This window comes from Penicillium samsonianum (assembly GCF_028829775.1).
Source record: "Penicillium samsonianum strain IBT 33392 chromosome Unknown utg000001l_segment0_segment0, whole genome shotgun sequence".
In the NCBI taxonomy this organism is placed as follows: domain Eukaryota; kingdom Fungi; phylum Ascomycota; class Eurotiomycetes; order Eurotiales; family Aspergillaceae; genus Penicillium; species Penicillium samsonianum.
This window is the reverse complement of record NW_026643259.1, coordinates 818,355-839,788: the sequence shown is the minus strand read 5'-3', so window position 1 is coordinate 839,788 and position 21,434 is coordinate 818,355. Positions and strand designations below refer to the sequence as shown.

The window sequence follows — 21,434 nt, the reverse complement described above, 5'->3', positions numbered from 1 at the left end:
AGACGTTAGGATAAATATCAAATATCAAAAAGCGAAATATAGAAGTATAGAAATAATATATAGAATTAAGCATAATTCTTAGACATGGTACGGGTATTGGAATGAGCTATTGTTAGAATCACCTCTACATACCTACGTACTCCGTAGTACGGACATATATAGAACCTGAATACTGGGGATCTATGAATGTTTCACAATTACCTATAAACATGATTATTGCACGTAAGTAACATGGATATACACAAGTAGCTTGATGTTCTGTTGTTTGGCTATCCTCTTTCGGGTGCCGCTTTTAAGTACACTCGAGTAAATTTCAGTACAGGGTCGGGCTATTATGTAACAAGGCGTGCTCAATTCTACCCAGCATAAAGTGGCAAGAGATTTAAAGTGAAAAGGGAAAACTTAGAGGTCTTCATATGCAAGGACTTGAACTATTCGATTCCTGCAGTTGATAATGATGAACTACTCCCCGTAACAGATACTAAGCAGTCCAGTCACAAATTTCAATAATGATTCTCCTTGTCTTTTGTGCCAACCGTTAGCAAATGTCACTACGTATGCTGGGCCAAGACCGTACCTACGTAAGCTAAATTAGAGCCACCTGGGCTAGACACCTAGGCAAGTACGTTAATATAGTACGGAGTATGGAGTACAGAGTACAAAGTAGAAACCGTGGCCTTAGAACGCTCCAAAACTTCTTTGATAATTAATAAAGAAAGAGGCTTCTAGTGTCCAAATAAACTAAGTCGAGCTCAATAGCCCTCTTAGGAGACTCAATAGGACCCCGTGTGGCCTCTGACGATCCTCCTATTTTGCCTGGAACCTTGTAACTTGCATTGTTACAACCTCCTCTTAACAACTACATGTATTATTGAAACCTTGGAAGTAGCGTCTTATTGGAGCTTATTTTCTTTTTGTTCACCTACACACCTCACCACAACTCATCGAGCTGCTATTCAACAGTCCGGAACTGTCGATGGCAACCGCCTGCTAGATACCTCGAACCTCATAACCCTCCCTTGACCCCTTTCCTCGACCGAAAACAATTGAAATTGATTTCTCGTCATGCGCATTGTCAGTGGCATCACCGCCACCCTAGGCCTTGCTGGTGCGGTGTCCGCAAACCTACACCCTCGCTCTCAAGAAACCCGCGACTTCTTCGCCCTCCACCTTGACGATACCACCTCTCCCTCCCACATCGCACAGGTCCTAGGCGCACGCCACGAGGGCCAGATTGGCCAACTGGATGGCCACCACACTTTCTCGTTACCGCGGGAACAGACGGCTCAGTTTGACACCTTGTTGAATGATTTAAAGACCAGGCGAAAGCTCCGGCGGCGCTCCGACGGTGGACTCGATTCGCGCGGGACAAGTGATGATCCCCTAGACAAGATCCTGTGGTCGCATAAGATTGCTCCAGCAAGACAACGATTGCAGAAACGACTTCCGCCGGTCTCCGTACCCTACAAGACGCTGGACAAGAGGGAAAATGCGCAGGCCGTTGCTTTCCAAAAGAATGCCATGTCATCTCTAGGGATCACTGACCCGATCTTCAGAGAACAATGGCACCTTGTCAACACATTGCAGCCCGGGCACGACCTCAATGTGACAGGATTGTGGTTGGAGGGGATAACCGGCAAGGGCGTCGCCACTGCAGTTGTCGACGATGGGCTGGACATGGATAGCAACGATCTCAAGCCCAACTACCTCCCAGAGGGCTCCTGGGATTTCAACGAGGGACTCCCGGAACCCCGCCCTCTTCTGCTTGACGATAAGCATGGTACTCGATGCTGCGGCGAGATCGCGGCGGCAAAGAACGATGTTTGTGGAGTTGGTGTTGCGTACGATAGCAAGATAGCCGGCATCCGCATCTTGTCCAAGCCTATCGACGATGTCGATGAAGCGGCAGCTATCAACTACGCCTACCAAATGAATGACATTTATTCATGTTCATGGGGCCCCATCGACGATGGTGCTACTATGGATGCGCCTGGAATCTTGATCAAGCGAGCCATGGCCAACGGTATCCAAAAGGGTAGAGCGGGTAGAGGCTCTGTCTATGTCTTTGCCGCCGGTAACGGTGCGGCCTCTGGGGATAACTGCAACTTCGATGGGTATACCAACAGTATCTACAGTATTACAGTCGGTGCCATTGACCGGGAAGGGAATCACCCGACTTACTCCGAGTCATGCTCGGCCCAACTTGTGGTCGCATACAGTAGCGGCTCCGGTGATTATATTCACACTACCGACGTGGGTGCTAACAAGTGCTTCGCTGCACATGGTGGCACCTCTGCGGCAGGTCCGCTGGCCGCAGGCAGCGTGGCTCTCGCGCTCAGCGCACGCCCGGAGCTGACCTGGCGTGATTTACAATACTTGATGGTGGAGACGGCGGTCCCCGTGAGCGAGAACGACGGTAGCTGGCAGACCCTGCCCTCTGGCCGCAAGTTCAGCCATGACTGGGGTTTCGGAAAGGTCGATACATATACCATGGTCCAGCTTGCTAAGACTTGGGATCTCGTGAAGCCTCAAGCGTGGTTCCACTCGCCATGGCTGCGAGTGCATCAAGACATTCCCCAGGGTGATCGGGGTCTGCTCAGTCGTTATACAGTAACTGCTGATCAATTGAAGGAGGCCAACGTCGCCAAATTGGAACATGTCACTGTGACTATGAATGTCAACCACACCCGCCGCGGTGATATCAGCGTTGAGCTGCGCAGCCCTACTGGAATCGTCAGCTACCTGAGTGTTGCCCGCAGAAAGGATGACATGCCGGTTGGGTATGAGGATTGGACTTTCATGTCTGTTGCTCATTGGTATGTGTTGCCCTTGCAATTCCATGATATACGAATTTGCTAATTTATTCTTAGGGGTGAATCTCCTATTGGCGAGTGGTCTATCATCGTGAAAGACTCCGAAGTCAATGAATTCTCCGGCACATTCATTGATTGGCGACTCAATCTGTGGGGTGAGGCCGCCGACGGAGCTAAACAAAAGCTTCACCCCTTGCCCGATGAGCATGACGACGACCATCCTTACGAGGATGCTCCTGTAGCCACGACTAGCATTACGTCGGCCCCAACAAAGACCGGAGCCCCTGCCAACCCAGATGACCATCATGATCGGCCTGTGAACGCGAAGCCAAAGCCAACGGCCACAAATCCCACGCCAGTTGAAGATGAGAAGAAGCCCACCAACACTACCATTGGTGAAGCTGAAACCCCCTCCCCTTCCTCCGCCGGAGCAGGCTATATATCCTCTTGGCTTCCTACTTTTGGTGCTTCGAAGCGTACTCAAGTTTGGATTTATGCATCATTGGTCATGATCATTACCTTCTTCATTGGATTGGGTGTCTACTTCCAGCTGCAGAGAATCAAGCGTCGTCGCACCACTGCTCACGACGACTACGAGTTTGAAATGATTGAGGATGAGGATGAGATGCAACCGATGACTGGAGCATCTGGTCGAACACAGCGTCGTGGCGGTGAACTGTATAATGCATTTGCTGGAGAGAGTGACGAGGAAATGTTCAGTGATGATGATGATGAACCGTATCGTGATGGGTTGGCCAATACCCAGGAAAAGGATGGTGAAGATGGAACCTCACATGGTGACCCCCATCAGGAAAAACCTTAATCTATTGTCGATAGTCATTTTGCATCTTGTTCGGTGTTGTCGATATGCTATATTGACTTGGTTATTGAAATTGGAGAGCATCGTTCACTAGGAATAGACGGGGTGGGGATACTAGGGCCTGTCTGTATATCTCCCATTTGACAGGAATCTAAAAGCATGATGTGCATACTACAAAGATAATTATACCAGATGTGAAGCAATTCTCAAGGAATCACTAGAATAATAAAGACAATCAAATATTTACCAGAGATTGTAATGCTGATCCTAATAATAAAGCGATGATGACGTTCCGCTTCGGGAACTCCGCCTTGGGGAACGGCGATCATTGAACTCAGCTCCAACCTCCAAACTTCCCCCTCCATTCCACCTCTTTGACCTTTTCAGTCCCTATCACTCCTAGATCAAACATTTCCTGCAAATATTAATTTCTCGACATTACTGGGGTTCCAACAACTATCAGCCGGCTGACCACGGCCGACCGACAACCCCCCACGATGGATGAACATGACGACTTTGACAGTGTTTCTTGGAAGCACGACCCAGACAGCGATGTCTCACGGCCGACAACTGCAAGCACAGATGCTGCAGAACCCAGTGAAACTCACCACGACTCCAATGGCAAGCGGAGAATGAGCTCCGCCCAAGAAGAGCCCCAGGCCGGCCCGCTAGCTGACGCCGTCGACCTGGCGGGCATCGGCGATGGCGTTCTTGAGTGCCAAGTTGACTCGCCACTCAAAGAAAATGACGGGACAAAAGATGCATATATCTCGTACCTGGTTACCACACATGTATGCTTTCGTCTTTGCATATACTGTCGAGAAGTGGAGGTGCAACTGCTGCCTAGACCTCTCGATATCTGTATCTCTCAAATGGACCATGACTGACATATTTAGACCGACTTCAAATCATTCCAGAAGCCCGAATTTACTGTTCGGCGGCGTTACACCGACTTCTACTTCCTATACAAGACGCTCTATCGCGAATACCCAGCATGCGCGGTGCCGCCGCTCCCGGACAAGCACAAGATGGAGTACGTGCGGGGAGACCGGTTCGGGCCGGAGTTTACAACGCGACGAGCTTGGTCGCTCCATAGATTTTTGAAACGTTTGACGCTTCACCCTGTGCTTCGGCGGGCGCCTCTTCTCACTATCTTCTTGGAATCACCGGACTGGAATGCGCATATGCGCCTGCACTCAACACGAGTGTCAACAAATACCGGGTCGGATGGTGCGGCTACTGGTATCTTTGATAACTTTACTGATTCCTTTGTCAACGCCTTCTCTAAAGTGCACAAACCGGACCGGCGGTTTATCGAGGTGCGAGAGAAGGCCGATAAGCTGGACGAAGACCTATCACATGTGGAGAAGACCGTGGCACGAGTTGCGCGGCGTGAATCCGATCTGGAGACGGACTATGCCGAGCTGGCGACACAGTTCCGCAAACTCGTACCGTTAGAGCCTGCTGTTGAGATGCCACTACAGGTCTTTGCAGCTTCAGTGGAAGAGACTGCGCGCGGGATGCGCGGGCTGAAGGACCACACCGACCAGAACTATTTGGGCTCGCTGCGCGATGCCGGGTCGTATATCATGTCCCTCAAGTCCCTGCTGAAGACACGCGAACAGAAACAGCTCGATTTCGAGGCCTTGGTCGATTACCGCAATAAAGCCGTGACCGAGCGTGACTCTCTGGCTGCCAACCCAGCTGCTTACTACGCCTCAAACCCGCTCACCTCCTCCCCAGCATCTTTCATCCGCTCCAAAATGGAAGACATGCGCGGCGTCGACCACGAACAGTCCCGCCGCGAGCGTGTGCGAAAGCTTGAGCTCCGTATTGACGAATTGACCCGCGAGGTCGAGTCCGCCAAGACTACATCCGAGATGTTCGACGAGGAGGTCATCCGCGAAGTCGCAGATTTCGAACGTATCAAGGCGGTCGAGTTCCGAGATGGACTCGGCTCCTTTGCCGATTCGCACATTGAGTTCTACCAGGGCGTGCTCTCTACATGGGAGCGGTTTGTAGCAGAGATGGAGGGCGAAGCTGAGCCCGGACACGACTCTGACGCGGCTGCTATCGGCTCCATTTAGCTATTTCGGTCTGAGCGTGATTGAGTCATTATTCGGACCGAGTCTGATATAGCAGTTCATGTCTGTTGCTTTCGGTAGCTATTCCGTGTTTCATACCCGCAATACCATCATAACTTTTCATTTATTCAGATATGCAACCACTCAGGCGAGTCAAATAAGTAACAATAGTGATCAAATGATGTTCCATGTAGAAATACCAAGAGCCGTTAAAAAAAAGAAAAGAGTGTTGACATAACCCCGGAGCTGTATGCACGGTTAATATTGTTTGTACTGTTTGCACTGCACGTCTATCTTCGATCATCCGATTCAACCTCCAATCACCAAACACAATGCGTCCAATCTCCAGAGCTGTCCTTCGGCCGTATGTTTGCCCAACCTGCCGGAATGGCATTGCCGCCGGTCGGCGGCGGTTTGGGTCTAAATCGGATTCCCCTGACCTCTACGATGTGGTTTGTGTTGGAGGCGGCCCCGCGGGCCTAGGACTATTGGCTGCACTTCGTATGTATAGCAACATAATCCAGATAAGCAGGGCATATACTGATACAATGTCACTGCAGGAGCATCGCCTATCACCTCAAAGCTCAAAGTTGCCCTCATTGAGAGCCAAGATCTCCGCAAAGCCAAAGCCTGGGACCTCGAACCGAACCAGTTCTCCAACAGGGTCAGCAGCTTGACGCCCTCGACCGTGTCGTTCCTGCGTAGCATTGGCGCCTACGATCGCCTCGATGTCAATCGCGTGCAAGAGTACCAGGACATGCAGGTCTGGGACGGCCAAACCGGGTCCCGAATATCATTCGATTGGTCAATGGAGACATCCCCATTCGAAGACATGCGCACTGTAGCAACAATGACCGAGAACGCGAACCTGGTGCGCGCCCTGCTACGCCGAATCGCCGATTCAGGCGACGAGAATCTCTCCCTCTTCTCAAACTCCACAGTAGCCTCCATCGAGAACGGCTCAGACCTCAAACCCGAAGGTCCCGACCTCTCAGCCTGGCCAGTCCTCACTGTCAAGCCCACAGGCCCAGCCGCGGAAACAGAGACACCCAAGCGCATCGCCGCCCGCCTCCTCGTCGGCGCAGACGGTATCAACAGTCCCGTCCGCTCCTTCGCAGACATCCCCACCCATGGCTGGGACTACGGCCGCCACGGCATCGTCGCAACCCTCGCTCTCGCAGAGCCAGCATCCCAGCCCTTCCCGGCCTCAAAGCGCACAGCATACCAGCGCTTCCTCCCCGCTCTCGGCGGGCCCATCGCCCTCCTCCCCCTACCAAACAACCACGCAACCCTCGTCTGGTCAACAACCCCCGAGAACGCCGCCCACCTAAAGTCCCTCCCAACCCCGGCCTTCCTCGCCATGGTCAACGCCGCATTCCGTCTCGACATGACAGACCTAACCTACATGATGGGCATGCAATCCTCCTCTTCCTCGGATTCCACCTCATCCCATCAAGACGAACTCACCTGGCGCGCCCAGCACACACCCCTCCCCTCCCAAATCCCTCCCCCAGCAACAGGCGTGCAAACAGGAACAGTTGCTTCCTTCCCACTGCGCTTCCGTCACGCGGCGCAGTACGTCTCGCCGCGCGTTGCGCTCGTCGGCGACGCCGCGCACGTTATTCACCCGCTCGCTGGACAGGGCCTTAATCTCGGCCTGGCGGATGTTGCTTCGCTATCCAAGACTATTCAGTACGCTGTCTCGCATGGCATGGATATCGGTGACTTGCTTACTCTCGAGCGATACTCGTCTGAGCGGTACTTGCCCAATGCGAAGATCGGGGGTGCTTGCGATCTCCTGCATAAAGTGTATAATGTTCCGGGTGAAGGGCCTGTTGCTTGGGCGCGTAGTCTTGGACTAGGCGTCATTGATCGGTTGCCTTTTGTTAAATCGCTCTTGATGAAGAATGCGGAGGGATATTAAATTTTCGATGTTGTTGAGGGTGTGTATATGTATGGCTTTTCTTCTGTGTATTGTACTTCTAGTCTTTTATATATGCAAGCCTTTTTCTATACTAAGTTTTATCTTTGCCTTTGAAAAGACAGCTTCAATCTTCTTGACAGAGTCATGATGGTATATGCCGTGTTGCCATATTATAAAACTTGTATCAAACCAAAGCATAGGGGAAATGCAATGAATTGGGTATTTTGGTACTTCCACTGAAGACATCAATCAACCCTACATAATCTTAAAATATCCTTCGTTCTCTTCTCTCAACAATAACCTCCCAGTCCTTTTGATAGGCCATCGGGCTCCAAGCCCGACGATGCAAGAGATCTACATAATTTTATGGTATAGAAACCCTCTGAAAAACACGCTCTAAAAGAAAACTCAATGAAAAATGCAGGCCACGATTGTTTAATCGCTTAAACGCTGGTTCCTTGCAACTGCTGAGCCAGAGAGAAGACAGCACCCTGCTGCTTCTTAGCAAGACGGATTTGCAGCTCGGGAACCAGGGAGGTAATTTCAACCTCCACACCCTCCTTCTCGGGGTGTCCGTCGGGCAGACCCATCTCCTTGATACGGCACTTGCCAGAGGCGAGCTCTTCCTCGCCGAGGATGATACCGAAGGGGATGGCGCCTTGTTCGGCGGCCTTGAATTGCTGGGGGAGCTTGGGCTTCAGCTTGTAGGAGAACTCAGCCTGAAGACATGGATGTTAGTGTTTATTCAAATAGAGCAGTAATCGACGGAAATGGAAAAGCTTACCTTGATTCCAGCGCTCCACAGCTTCTGGCAGATTTCCATGCGCTCCTTCAACATGCCATTGAAGCCCTTACCACCGAAGGCCATGACGTAGGCGTCAACCTCGCTGTTGCGAAGGGCATCAGACTTCTGCTCGCGCTCGATGCGGGCCTTGGTGATGGAGAAGATACGGTCGACACCGAATGAGATTCCGACACAGGGGATCTGCGCCTTGGGCTGGAACATGCCGACCAGGTTATCGTAGCGGCCACCGGCAGCGACACTGCCAACGCCGAGGGTGGGGTCGTTGGATCGGTCGTCTTCCTCGGAGAGTTGCTTGGACTTGCCCTTCTTGCCGGACCTCTCGGCCTTCTGTGCCTCTGGGGCGTCGGCCTGCACACCAGCCGAACCCTCGGTGACAACCTCGTAGATGACACCGGTGTAGTAGTCCAGACCACGGGCAAGGGACATGTCGAATGAGATCTTGTCCAGCACGCCGAATGCCTCTAAGTAGTCCATCATCAAAGCCATTTCCTCGAGACCGGCCTTGGCGGAGGCATTGGCGTTGAGGGCCTCGTCCTTCAGGAGAGAGTCAAGCAGCTCGCGCGAGCCCTTGTTCATAACGTATTTCTCAATACGATCCGCCACCTCAGCGTCAAGACCCTTATCGTCGACCATTTCCTTGCGCACATCCGCCCACGGCATCTTGTCCAACTTATCGACGGCACTGGAGATAGGCCGGAGCTTGTCCTCGGGCACACCACAGACGGCAAAGACACCGTCCAGGATCTTGCGGTGGTTGAGCTTGATAGTGTAGCGGCCACTCCAACCCAGCTCCTCGAAGACCTCGCTGACGATACGCAGGATCTCGGCATCGGGCACCATAGCGTCGAAGGTACCGGCGATATCGAAGTCACACTGGTAGAACTCACGCATGCGGCCCTTGTTGATGGCGGGCTGATCGCGACGGTAGACCTTGGCGATGTGGTAGCGCTTGATGTTGCGGACATCGGTGTTCATGGCGAGCCAGCGCGCGAACGGCACTGTCAGGTCGTAGCGCAGCGAGCAGATCTCGCCGCCTTGATCCTTCAGGTCATAGATGAGCTTCGAGTCCTCGCCATATTTGCCAGCCAGGATCTCGCGCAGCTCAAAGACTGGGGTGTCCAGTGCGGTACCGCCGTGGCGCTTGAAGACATTCGAGATGGTGGTGAAAATGCGGTCTCGGAGAAGGGCGTCGGACCCGGACCAATCCTTGGTACCCTTCGGGGTCTTGAGGTTGAAGTTAGTGCCCTTGTCTTTCCCCATTGTGATTGATTGAGCGGAGCGATGGGAGGAGGAAAACTGGCGAGTGCGGCGGGGATAAATTATTTGGTGGGGGATGGTGGGGGCAGGGATATTATTTTTGTTCGAGGTGACTCGACGGTTCTGCAGGGAAGGGCAATGAGTCAGGCCAGAAATGGGAGACAGACCAAATGGATTGGCAATTACTCGTTGTACAGAGCGTAAAGGAATAGGAATGGACGGCATAAAAAAAAGAACGGCGCTGCGAAACAAAATTATTGGGTTCATCCCGAGCATCTCCTGGCCTCCTGAGGCACCTTCTGGTTCGGGGATTCTTTCCATTTGGGGGTTGTTTCTCCGATGTGTTTATCCGGATAAACCCTTCAGATGTTCCATAAACTCCTCGGCGTTTTTCTTTCTTGGGTTACTATGTGTGTACAAAGTACATATGTAGTCAAAGAAATGGGTACGCATGCCCCTTTTGTGATCTCTCATATTACGTTACCGCCTGATTACAAGCCAGTCCGACAAACCAGACTTTGTAAAGACGAAGAAATTAAAGGGCAACTCTATACCTCCCGGGCTGTTAGAAGAGATATTAAGCCTCAGGGCATTATATAGCCGGCTCTGGACTTCCCCGGATCTGCTCTTTGCAACACTGCAAATGGATCCCGAGGTCCTTCATGCGGCTGTGGGAAATACTCTTTCCTCTTTGGGATGGGGGCCCAGGTGCACATTCCGATGCAGTCATCATCCAGCCCTGGAGTGACTCTTTCAATGTATTTGTGTAATGTATGCGGGACGGAGCATTGTACATAGGTAGAAATGGCTATGACATACAGTAAATCGCTCAAATCGGGAGCAACTGATCTACTCCACAGTCAACGTCATTTCATCTGATAGAACTAAGTGATTTAGACCGATACAGTACCCGCGGACTCCGTTGCTTTCCTATCTCCCTAAAGCCCGACACACTCCAATATGCGTCTTTTTACCGCCGAGCCCCTTGGAAGAGGTCAAGCTTGACTCGCCACCCCCACCATGCACTCCCGTATATATTCGGTAACGGAGTCGCATATTACTCGTTTAATTTACTCTCTCTCATTGGCGAAGTGGTCAGATCACAAGTGTGAGTTTTGATCAGACGTTGAAGCCAGATTACCCAGATTAGCCAGAGTGCCCCATCGCGGGAACGTGCGTTGGTGTGGTACCGAAAGAATGGCTGGATTGGTATTGCTGCGCCTATTGGACCCCGCAAGGGGGGGGATTTAAATCGATATAGGCTGACATTGGCACCTGGGCTTATCCAAGGCATCCCATGGGAAAGTATGGAATCCAGGTGGCTTGTTCTAGATGGTCTACCTAGCTGATCTCCCCTGGTCTGGTCACATTTTAGTAGAGACAAAAGAGTTCAGCCATGTAAGGAACAGTCACACTTCGACTTTGGAAGGGGCAGGCCCGGGTCCACCGCCACCTTTTTTCCCCACGGCTCACATGATTATTGGCCGTTGTGGCGACGCCATGCGAGGGGCGGACACATGGCCCGTGAGCGAGGGCGGCTTAGACCCAATCAACAGGATGGAGTTCTTGGTTTAGCGATGGGAGAGGAGTCTCTCTCCCATGGACGTGGGGGGAGAGGATTTACTCCGCTGGGGAAAGGCGTTATGGCCAATGGGTATAAGATGGGGCTCCGGTATAGCCGGTGTTCAAAATGTTTCTTCTTTACTCTGTACAAAGTACTCGAAGTGAATGTTAGAGTAGTAAACTTGTAGAATAGAAATTCGGCGATTGGACCAGTACCTGCCTTAGGTCTCCACGTGGAGCAAGAGAGGCTAAGATGAATGGGGTAGGTCAAGATATGAGAGTTTAGTCTGAGATATTTAATGTATGTTGTATGTATGTTGTTTTCTGGATGATTCTGTTGCATTTGTATTACTTGTTACATAACTAGTTATATACTATGTTACTGCCTATGTTTACCTCAAATGATTATGTATGTTAGAAAATAATTGGGTCCATTCCAGTGAACCCTCTCTTCTACTTTGTAAATTACTCTATCTCTTCTTCTTTAACTTCTTTAATTTCTCTTTTAATCTCTTTAATCTATTTATCTTCTTAAATCCCCTCCCAAATCCACACCCTTCTATCATTACCCCATAAACTCGGGGGACCTGGATCTCTTCATTCTCCCGCCCCCTCCCTCATTTCCACCGGACCCCAGAAACCTTATGTGATCAAACGACACTTTATTTCCCCGGACGCGCTTCATTTCCTTCTCCATCATCTCCCCTTCTTCATATGCCGATCACTCGCTGTCATCTCTCAACACTCTGAACACTGAACCTCATCAATGCAGAGTGCGACCGACCATTAAGCTATCATGAAGGCGCTCTTCTCCAAGGGCTCGAAGAATGGGGTGAGTGACAATACATCCCTACAGCCATGCTCTCTCGACCTGGTAGCACAGCAGATGCTTCGGGCACCCCCGTGAGACCATTCGGATTTGGACCACCACTGACTCGGACTTTCCACTTTGCGCAGGCTTCCAACCCCCCGGCCACGGCGCCACCCGTGAAAAAAGACGTCCAAGTACCGCAGATTTCACCGCTAGAAAAGAGGTTACAGGACATGGGATCCATCCGCGACGACGGGAGTGACAAGTTTTACGGAATGGAAAATGTGAGTCTCGGATTACCCCGGAGTCTGTTTTGGATCGCAAAGTCACTAACCGCAAACCCGCCACGCTTGTCTAGTATGGAAACACTTGTTACTGCAACTCAATCCTGCAGTGTCTCTACTACTCCGTTCCCTTCCGTGAAGCCGTCATCAACTACCCACAACGCACACCCATGGACAGCCTCGAGGCTGCGCTCGCAAAGAACCTACGTTATCAGAACCCAAATGCACACCTCGAAGCCGAGGCACTGGCTGCCAAACAAAAGGCTTCCTCGCCACCATCCGCGCGCCAGGCCGGTATACCCCCGAATCCAAACCAGAAGCCGGAGGACAAAGAATCACCCGAATACAAGAAGAAGGTAGCACTCCAGACCCTTCCGATTTTGGAAACCAAGAACAATGCGACCAGTTATGGGATGTCGGAGTCCCTGTTCACTTCGCTCAAGGACATCTTCGAATCGGTGGTAGGAAGCCAAGCGCGCATTGGTATCGTTCGCCCGCAACAGTTTCTGGACGTTCTACGACGAGAACACGAAATGTTTCGGACTGCCATGCACCAGGACGCGCATGAGTTTTTGAATTTGCTCCTCAACGAGGTGGTGGCCAATGTTGAAACTGAGGCCACGAAGCAAGCATTCGCGGAGAAGGCTTTGCCGCCAACGGAGAGTGTGGACTCATTGGGACTATTGACATCTAGCACGGGTTCGAAGTCACCAAATACTACGAGATGGGTTCACGAACTGTTCGAAGGAACTCTGACGTCCGAGACCAAGTGTCTCACGTGTGAAAAGGTCTCGCAGCGAGATGAGGTGTTTTTGGATTTATCGGTGGATCTCGAACAGCATTCGTCCGTGACCTCTTGTCTCCGAAAGTTTTCGGCGGAGGAGATGCTTTGTGAGCGCAATAAGTTCCACTGCGACAATTGTGGTGGACTGCAAGAAGCGGAGAAGCGGATGAAGATCAAACGTTTGCCCCGTGTGCTGGCTTTGCATTTGAAGCGTTTCAAATATACAGAGGACTTGCAGCGACTGCAGAAGCTGTTCCATCGCGTCGTTTATCCCTACCATCTTCGTCTGTTTAACACCACAGACGATGCCGAGGATCCAGATCGGCTTTATGAATTGTATGCTGTGGTTGTTCACATTGGCGGAGGACCGTATCACGGTCACTACGTTGCCATTATCAAGACCGAAGACCGTGGTTGGCTGCTGTTCGACGACGAGCTCGTGGAGCCGGTTGACAAAAGTTACGTGCGCAATTTCTTTGGAGATCGACCCGGCTTGGCGTGTGCCTATGTTCTATTCTATCAAGAGACAACTCTCGAGGCTGTTATGCGAGAGCAGGCGCAAGAGAACCAGGCCTCCTCGGCAGCAGCAGCCGAAACAGGCGAGGCCGGAAAGCCTAATGGATCTCCCTTCTCACCACCGCTAGCTCATGCCCAAAGTGCATCACAGGTGCCTTCTGATCACACACCTCCCTTCATTCCTCTCAGCCGAATCCCAACGGCACCCCAACTGTCTACCTACCCAGAAGAACCCGTGGAATTCCATCCAGCTTCCCCGCGGGTCGCTCAACCGCCTCTCCCTCCGATCCCCGACGAACCAGCTCCCCCATTGAGCCCAAAGAAGAGCGATCACCAATTACGGAAGGAACGTCGGGCTATAGAGAAGGAGAAGGATAAGAATGAAAGGAATCGCCTGAAAGAGCAGGACTTGCACAACCGAGAAATGCAGCGGCGAGAGGCAGAGGAGTTGAAAAGAGCCATCGAGGCCAGCAGGGCCGACACGATGGATTTCGCTGCTGAGAATGGATCACCAAGGAAGTCGAGCAGTTTCGGCTTTTTGAAACGAGGCAGCCGCAGTCTCAGTCACCGACTCTCCAAAGACAAAGAGCCCCGAGTCTCAACATCGGATCTCTCGACAGCACCGCTTCTTCCAGAAGTTGTGCCAGAAGCACCACTCAAGGAGACAGAACCGGCCCAGACAGTCAACAAACCAGCTCAGCCGATCAAGCCAACCCACTCGGCCCAGCCAGTTGAGTCGCCGGTTTCTCCGAGAAGTTTCCCACCCATTTCCAACCCTAAACAACCCAAGCAACCCATCCGAACCCCCGAGCCCTTGACCAAAGACTTACCTAAAGACCAACACACCAACCATACGAAGTCCGGCCATACCCCTCGGTGGAGATCTTTCAGTTTCAAGAAAGTGGCATGAACTACAATCGGTGTTTTTTTCTTTTACAGACAGCACTTGCTTTCGTTTTTCATCTCATATCTTAAGCCCGACTTTCACGGAGATACCCCCTATCATCTTGCACATATGAGCGCAAATTTTGCTTCTGCACATAGCTTCCTCTAATGGATGTACTATCATGTTCTTATGATCTGCGCTTCTCCATCTTCCCATTCTCCTGTGGAAGTCCTCGCTTCCAACCGGGGTATTTCCACAGCCATGTCTTTCTAGACTCTATTGGATCTCAGATCCCGCCAGTTCTGTTTTAGTCTCCCTACTTTTCCCACTATATCTTGCTGTTTGATTTGTATTTTTTTCTCTTGCTGCCATTGCTTTTCACCACTGCCACTTTTTGTATCATGTACAACGGCGTGATACTTACACTGACAGGACCGAAACCTGGCAGGTTTGCGAAAAGAGGCGTATTGGGGTTGCTTTCTTTTGCTGGCGAGCGTGGGTCCTTTGTCGGATTTGGCGTTTTGAACTGCTCTTACATATCTCATTTCAAGTCATGAGCGAATCTTCTCTTTTTTTTTAGCATGTTCGGTCCGTTCCTCCAACTTTTGCGTACATGCAGTGATTCGGTTTGTTTGCTGTCATCTCGATCTATACATGGCTAAAGGCAACCCGAATAAGAAAACAATACAAGATACAGGTTTGCTATGCAGTTACAAAAGACCATACGTCAGCCCTTTAAATCCACGTAAACCACGTCTCGATCATGTGTCCATAGCGGTTCTAGCATTTTGGTGGGTATATAGGTACAGGCCAGAAGTAATCAAAACGAACTCGCGGAGAGGAAGATGGGCTATTCACTGCACGCCACCACTATTCCTGTCACCCTCAAGCAACGCCTTCACCCAGCGCACCATAAAGTAGACACCCGGCAGCGGTGTTCCGGTTTCTTTTACACATAACCCAGTACTACCCTCTGCCCCCAGTATGCTCCTTGCTCGTGTAGATCATGCCGCGTTTCTCGCTTAGGCGTCATTAATGATATAGAGGTGTCTGATTCTGAATGGCTCGTCGGAGGGGAGGTCACAGCGCAAATCGTAGTGAAAGCTATGTAGGTTGGCGGGCAGCAGGGTATGTAGCTATGCAGCTGGGTGGCAACGGATCCATGAGGGAGCTCGACGCGTGGGGGAAATGGCGAAGAAGCGAATTTAACCAAGAATCAGCTCGTAGACAATGATGACCGTGTTGATGACGATAAGGGGTACTGGATTGTGGAGGTGTTAGCTATGCTATTCCGTCGGCCATGGCTGGTATGCCTCGTTGATCAAAGCAGAGCAGCTTGCGACTTATTCAAGGTTGAAAGCCATCGCTCAAATCCAAGATGCAAGACTGGCCTGGTTATATTGGGCTGCGGGGGGTTGGGAACGTACTCCGCATCACGGTCCGCACACTGGCGATCAGGTTGACGGACTTGGCCTTCACGCTTGTGCTATCGTATGTCGCGCCGAAGCCCGGCTCGGCTTGTGTGCGACCCCATCCGACTGTGTATTTCCAACATTCGTTAGATTCTTATCTTCTGGACGGGTTGTAGCTGGGGAGGGACGTACCGCGAGCTAGGAAGCGGTCCTCGGAGAGGACGGCGATGGCATTGATGATGAGGACGATGACTGGGAGTTAGGATATTAGTATAAGCTGAAGAATGAGGATAACAGGTACATACCATAAAACAGCTTCCCAAGACCGAAGAAAAACATCTTTGCGGGTTGAGGAAGATGTCAAAGGTGAAGTGCGGGAGGCGCCAGATCTCCGGATTAACACTCTTCTCGGATGCAGTCACCATGGGATATAGTTCGTTCGCTCTGTACAAGAACACCAAGCAGATAAACTAACTGTTTTTTATAGCATATGCGATTCTCTCTCTTCTCTTCCCAGCCTTGATCATCCTTCATCTCCTCGTCGCTCCGTACACCAAAGTCGAGGAGTCGTTCCACGTCCAGGCTGTACATGATATCTTGGCCAACGGGCTACCAAATGGCTTTAATGACCTGAATCTCAACCGCGCCGACTATGACCATTTCTCTTTCCCCGGGGCTGTTCCCCGGAGCGCCATTGGTGCTGCGGCGCTCGCTATGCTCTCGAAGCCTGTGATCTGGTTGAATGAGGGGATCAACCAACAGATATTAGGTACGGTATACATCTATACTGCTATACGTCCAACCAAGCTAATACCGGCATCCAGCTCGAGCTATTCTGGGCCTACTCAACGCCTCCTGTCTAGCAGTCTATGCAAGAGGCCTGCGCCGTAGCTTCGGCCAGCCAGCAGCTATCTGGTATATCTTACTCCAAGCAAGCCAGTTCCACTTGATATTCTATGCCTCAAGGCCACTATCAAACATGTTCGCCTTCAGCATCACAACGCTGGCAATGTGTCTGCTCCTCCCGAGCCCTCATCCAACATCCCAAGACCAAAAGCAATGCAGCCTAGCACTCGCCCTCCTCACCACCGCAGGCGTAGTCTTCCGCTCCGAACTAGCCCTCCTAGTCGGAACACAGACTCTCTTCCTACTAGCAACAAGACGAATCAACATCCAACAAACCGTCATCGCAGGGCTAATAGGCCTCACAACCGGCCTCGCCCTCACAATCTATCTCGACAGCACCTTCTGGCAACACTTCCCCCTCTGGCCGGAGTTCGAAGCCTTCCGGTTCAACGTCCTAGCAGGTCAATCCTCAGAATGGGGCACAGAGCCCTGGTCCTTCTATTTCTTAAACGCCCTCCCCCGCCTCCTCTTCAATCCCCTCTCCTACCTCCTCGCCATCCCCGTCGCCCTACGACAACCCGCTACGCGATCCCCGGCACTGGCACTCCTAATCCCGGCGCTTTCCTTCGTCGCCCTGTACAGCTTCCAACCACACAAGGAATGGCGCTTCATCGTCTACATCATTTCATCCCTCACGGCGGTAGCAGCGCTTGGCGCCGCATATCTCTGGAACCACCGCGAGCGCTCCCTCTTCGCCCGTCTGGCGACACGCGCCCTGGCTATCTCGACGCTCATCGTATTCTGTCTGTCTAATTTCGTGCTCCTCCCGGCGTCAGCAGCAAATTACCCCGGTGGTCAGGCCCTCGATGCAATGCATTATCAACACTCTATCCTCCGTGATACAGACTTGCATTCTGATAAGAGCATCTCTCCTATCAACGTCTACCTAGGTAACCTCGCCTGCCAAACGGGCGTAACACGCTTCCTGCAACAACCCCCTTCGTCGGGATGGGTATATGACAAAACCGAAGACAAGGTCGTTAAATCCACTAGTGGGTTCTGGGAGCGGTTCGATTATGTCGTTTTTGAGGCGGATGAGGAGGCCGGGTTCATGGATGCTGATGAGACAAGTCTCCGGCGTGCGCTCCCTTCTTCCGACTGGGAGAGGATGCTTGTGGTAGATTCGTTTGCGGGGATTTCGGTTTTGAGACCTGGGATTCCTGCTACGGGAACTACTGAGCGGCGATTTATTGGTGCTGTTGCGGGTGTGCGTGCTGTTGAGTTGTTTGAGAGTCTGCGCGAGTATGTGAGGATTGCTGTGTTGCGTGGGTGGTGGGTTGAGGTTAAGATGAGACCGAGGGTTCAGGTGTTGAAGCGGGTGAGGAAGGGATCGAATGTTTAGTATAAAAATAAATAGATTCTAGTCTGTCTAGTCTGTCTACACTTATGTTACAATGTAGTAGGGTTTCATATAAAAAAAACAGGGCCATCTGTAATGGAACTGATATTAACAATTGAAGATAACTACAATATGCCCTCAACATTCGACAAGCACATGCAAACTGGGTATTATTCATCAAACCTCTGCCCCGGACAGAGCAGATCAAAAAAAGTAGACACAAGAAAGATTGAATGGATTACAATGCCGAGGGACCTTCCAAACGCGCCAGACGAGACTCCAAGTCGCGCACCCAGGGCTCGACAGTCTCCACGTTAGAGCGGAGGGCAGCTTCACCCTGTTGCATCTTCTCTTCGACGGTCGTTAGACCTTCACGCCACTGCTCGATCTCCGACGCCATCTCGGCATGGCGCTTTTCGAGCTCGTTGAGTGAGTCCGCCGCATGGGCTGCGCCGGCGTGGCAGGCGCGCAGAGAGCGCAGACGCTCGAGAACGCCGGGGAGCAGGGGATGCAGGGACTGGATGGTTGGGAGGGTGGTGTAGAGAGCTTGTATTTTGGCGGCGTGGTCGTCGTCGGTCGATGCTTCTAGTGCGGGGACGATGTCGGCGTCAGAACTTGCTAGACGGGCATTGTGGACGGCCTTTGCGGCCTCGAAGGCTTTTCTGCGGGCTGCGGTGAGCGCTTCGGCGTCGGTGGTCAACTTTCGCACTCGCGTGGAAAGAGCTTCCAGGTGTGGGGTTGTCATGCCTGGCGCGGCATTGGCTACTCCTGGCGCTCCGGATGCAGGGCCCGTGCCAACGAGAAGTCCGGTGAGTGCTGAGAGCCGGGAGGTGAGCTGGTCCAGAGCTGGGAGGACTGGGTGCGACGTTGAGTCGTTGACGCCGTCGGCGATGAAGGGGTTGGATGAACTTGAAATACCGATGGAGCTTTCAAGAAGCGTTAGGCGACCGTCGAATGCTGCCGCGTGAGAGAGGAGCCCTGACGAAGAAGAGGCAGTTGGGGCTGACACTGTGGAGACTGCCTTTGATGCATCGGCCGAGGGTTGTGTCTTTGCGTCTGTAGCAGATCTAGTCTGGGATCCAAGCTTCTGGGACAGTAGTGCTGCAGCCGAGTGCGATGAGCTCGCCGCACCTCTCGAGGCGTGCAGATTGTCCAGAGCGCGGCTCAGCTCCGCAACGCCATCACCTAGGTTCTCTCCTGACTTTTCAACCGCTGCAGCACCTTGCGACGATCCATTTCCAGCATTTGCGCCGTCGGTTTTGTTGGCCATTTCCACCTTGAGATCTTCGACCTCCCTTCGTAGCCGCGCAAGCCTCCGCTCAAGCGACTCGTCTTCGCTGTCACTCAGGTCACCGACCTCCTCTACCCCGTCCTCGGGTCTCCGCCGACGGCGGCGGCTCATGCTCTTGCTCCGGTAAGCCTGCCGCTTCATTGAAATGCTATCTGAGAAATTGACGTCGCGGGCATCCACGGCCGCGCCCATGAAGTGCATACGCGCCTGGTCCGGGTTGACACCCTCGCGGTCGATGTCGGAGTTTGAACCTGCGTCATCATGGTCGGAGTCTGTGCGGATAGTGGCAGTCTAGACAGGATCAGTGATTAGGCCCGGTGACGTCTCTTTGGTGTGGAATTGGCGAACTCACGGGCAAGGTGGATGCTTCGTCGGTCAAGTCGGGGGTTTCATAAATATCTGGGGATGGGTCCTGGGTCACAGTCAGTGGAAATCAAAGTGGATATCAACATCCGGTATTTCTCACCAGATCAGGAAGACCGGCATATTTCTTATTGAAAGACATTGGATTGTAGCTCTAAGTATAGTAAACACCGGGGCTAAACACCGAACTCTCCTTAATCACATGTACAGTCAGCAGATCAGGTGACTCTAGCCTCGGATTCGAGAACAAACACATGCAATTGACGCAATTGGCCTTCAAGCCCATTGTTTGACCAAGGCAACTATATATTAGGTGGTATCGCTTGGAAGTTCCTCTACTTTCTTACTTTTACCCCTGGAAGTCTAAGTCTCTCTTCAGTTGACCAAATCACCTTTTCGTTGCTCATCAACTTCCCCCCACCATCCCCGCATTCAACCAGCTACTATACACATCAACCTTCAAGATGGCCGCCCCTGCCGATGTTACTATCCAGAACCTGAGTGGAAAATGGGAGATGGTATGCTCAACTAAACCCCTAAAACAACAATAACAAAAAAAAACAAGATACTCATGTGTAACAGGACTCAACCAAGTCTAACCCAACAGACCCTCTTCTATCTCTGGTATGCAACCCCTAAGCCCTAACCCCCGGGCCTCCGGCCCTCCCCGCCAAGTTACCCCAAATATCAAACAGCCAAGCATCCCCCAACCCCTGTCCCAATTTCCCCTCCAATCATACAAATTCATAATCCACAATCGTTATTATCCCCTGCACAATACCATACATAAAACCCATTCAACAACAACCCCACTAACAAACGCAAACAGCAAGGAGTTGGCTGGCTCGTACGCAAGACCCTCTCATACGCAACAGTGACAATCTACGTCAACCAGTACGCAGACAGCGAGAACGCGGCGCTCATCCACCTCGACGCGCAGCAAGTAATCACAGGCGGTATCCAAGGCACCAAGGAAGAGCGCAAGCTTGACTGGGAAGAGCGCGAGCACGTCGACCACATCTTCGGCTCGTTGAAGGGCCGCTCGCGCTTCATCGCCGCTAAGAGTGAGGACGGCGCTGTGCGTCCTGTTGTCGAGATTCAGACTAAGGTCGGCTCGCCTGAGGATGATGCTAAGGTGCAGAAGTTCCTGACTGGTGAAACTCTTATTGATGGATCGAAGAGTGAGGGATTCCTTGCTGAAGAGGGCGAGGGCGCGTTTTTGCAGAGCTTTGTGACGAATGAAGGTTCTGGATGGACTGCTGAGCAGATTTGGGGATTTGAGACTGTTGATGGTGAAAGACGTCATACTCGTCGTGTTGTTGTTGTTAAGGATGGGAAGGTTGCGTTTGCTAGACTTGTTTACGCTTTCAAGGAGCGCAAGGTTGCGGAGTAAGATGCTCTTGCTCGTGTGTTGAGTATGGACTTTGTATTTTTTTCTCGGGTTTTTCGGTTTATTGATTTGCTATAAAACATAAGTCAATATAGCGTTCAGCCTGTCCAATTGTTTACTTTGATTAATGGTAGCACGTATTGGGGAAGTGTTCAGTTTGATCATAGATATGTTACAAGCTAATGG

At 51.7% G+C, this 21,434-nt stretch overlaps 9 protein-coding genes across 9 annotated transcripts; 6 read left to right on the top strand and 3 right to left on the bottom strand.

The window, feature by feature from the left end:
* Nucleotides 1–1,065: 1,065 nt before the first annotated feature.
* On the top strand, nucleotides 1,066–3,636 carry kexB (kexin kexB; the record flags this gene model as incomplete). Its single annotated transcript, XM_057273058.1, has 2 exons — nucleotides 1,066–2,816; nucleotides 2,871–3,636. 2 exons carry the CDS (start codon nucleotides 1,066–1,068, stop codon nucleotides 3,634–3,636), a joined length of 2,517 nt encoding a protein of 838 aa, XP_057141237.1.
* Nucleotides 3,637–3,985: 349 nt separating this feature from the next.
* On the top strand, nucleotides 3,986–5,852 carry N7471_000336 (sorting nexin-4). Its single transcript, XM_057273057.1, has 2 exons — nucleotides 3,986–4,424; nucleotides 4,530–5,852. The coding sequence occupies exons 1-2, from the start codon at nucleotides 4,131–4,133 to the stop codon at nucleotides 5,718–5,720; spliced, it is 1,485 nt and encodes a 494-aa protein (XP_057141236.1). The 5' UTR covers nucleotides 3,986–4,130; the 3' UTR covers nucleotides 5,721–5,852.
* A 197-nt stretch (nucleotides 5,853–6,049) lies between these two features.
* Nucleotides 6,050–7,641, top strand: N7471_000335 (putative ubiquinone biosynthesis monooxgenase (Coq6); the record flags this gene model as incomplete). The annotated part of the gene is made up of 2 exons (XM_057273056.1): nucleotides 6,050–6,218; nucleotides 6,278–7,641. The coding sequence occupies 2 exons, from the start codon at nucleotides 6,050–6,052 to the stop codon at nucleotides 7,639–7,641; spliced, it is 1,533 nt and encodes a 510-aa protein (XP_057141235.1).
* Nucleotides 7,642–7,819: 178 nt separating this feature from the next.
* Nucleotides 7,820–9,943, bottom strand: N7471_000334 (histidine--tRNA ligase; the record flags this gene model as incomplete). The annotated part of the gene is made up of 2 exons (XM_057273055.1): nucleotides 7,820–8,360; nucleotides 8,426–9,943. Coding segments are annotated over 2 exons (1,794 nt in total), but the record flags the coding sequence as incomplete, so codon positions are not given.
* Nucleotides 9,944–12,124: 2,181 nt separating this feature from the next.
* creB (uncharacterized protein) lies at nucleotides 12,125–14,571 on the top strand (the record flags this gene model as incomplete). Its single annotated transcript, XM_057273054.1, has 2 exons — nucleotides 12,125–12,361; nucleotides 12,436–14,571. The coding sequence occupies 2 exons, from the start codon at nucleotides 12,125–12,127 to the stop codon at nucleotides 14,569–14,571; spliced, it is 2,373 nt and encodes a 790-aa protein (XP_057141233.1).
* A 741-nt stretch (nucleotides 14,572–15,312) lies between these two features.
* On the bottom strand, nucleotides 15,313–16,341 carry N7471_000332 (YOS1 family protein). The gene is made up of 4 exons (XM_057273053.1): nucleotides 16,265–16,341; nucleotides 16,152–16,211; nucleotides 15,975–16,085; nucleotides 15,313–15,808 (listed from the first exon to the last, which is right to left on the bottom strand). Exons 1-4 carry the CDS (start codon nucleotides 16,296–16,298, stop codon nucleotides 15,753–15,755), a joined length of 261 nt encoding a protein of 86 aa, XP_057141232.1. The 5' UTR covers nucleotides 16,299–16,341; the 3' UTR covers nucleotides 15,313–15,752.
* A 41-nt stretch (nucleotides 16,342–16,382) lies between these two features.
* Nucleotides 16,383–18,207, top strand: N7471_000331 (dolichyl-P-Man:Man(7)GlcNAc(2)-PP-dolichol alpha-1,6-mannosyltransferase; the record flags this gene model as incomplete). The annotated part of the gene is made up of 3 exons (XM_057273052.1): nucleotides 16,383–16,392; nucleotides 16,447–16,728; nucleotides 16,784–18,207. 3 exons carry the CDS (start codon nucleotides 16,383–16,385, stop codon nucleotides 18,205–18,207), a joined length of 1,716 nt encoding a protein of 571 aa, XP_057141231.1.
* A 235-nt stretch (nucleotides 18,208–18,442) lies between these two features.
* Nucleotides 18,443–20,000, bottom strand: N7471_000330 (uncharacterized protein; the record flags this gene model as incomplete). Its single annotated transcript, XM_057273051.1, has 3 exons — nucleotides 18,443–19,786; nucleotides 19,848–19,907; nucleotides 19,962–20,000. 3 exons carry the CDS (start codon nucleotides 19,998–20,000, stop codon nucleotides 18,443–18,445), a joined length of 1,443 nt encoding a protein of 480 aa, XP_057141230.1.
* Nucleotides 20,001–20,138: 138 nt separating this feature from the next.
* Nucleotides 20,139–21,376, top strand: N7471_000329 (uncharacterized protein). Its single transcript, XM_057273050.1, has 3 exons — nucleotides 20,139–20,376; nucleotides 20,441–20,482; nucleotides 20,688–21,376. The coding sequence occupies exons 1-3, from the start codon at nucleotides 20,323–20,325 to the stop codon at nucleotides 21,249–21,251; spliced, it is 660 nt and encodes a 219-aa protein (XP_057141229.1). The 5' UTR covers nucleotides 20,139–20,322; the 3' UTR covers nucleotides 21,252–21,376.
* The last annotated feature ends 58 nt before the right edge of the window (nucleotides 21,377–21,434 follow it).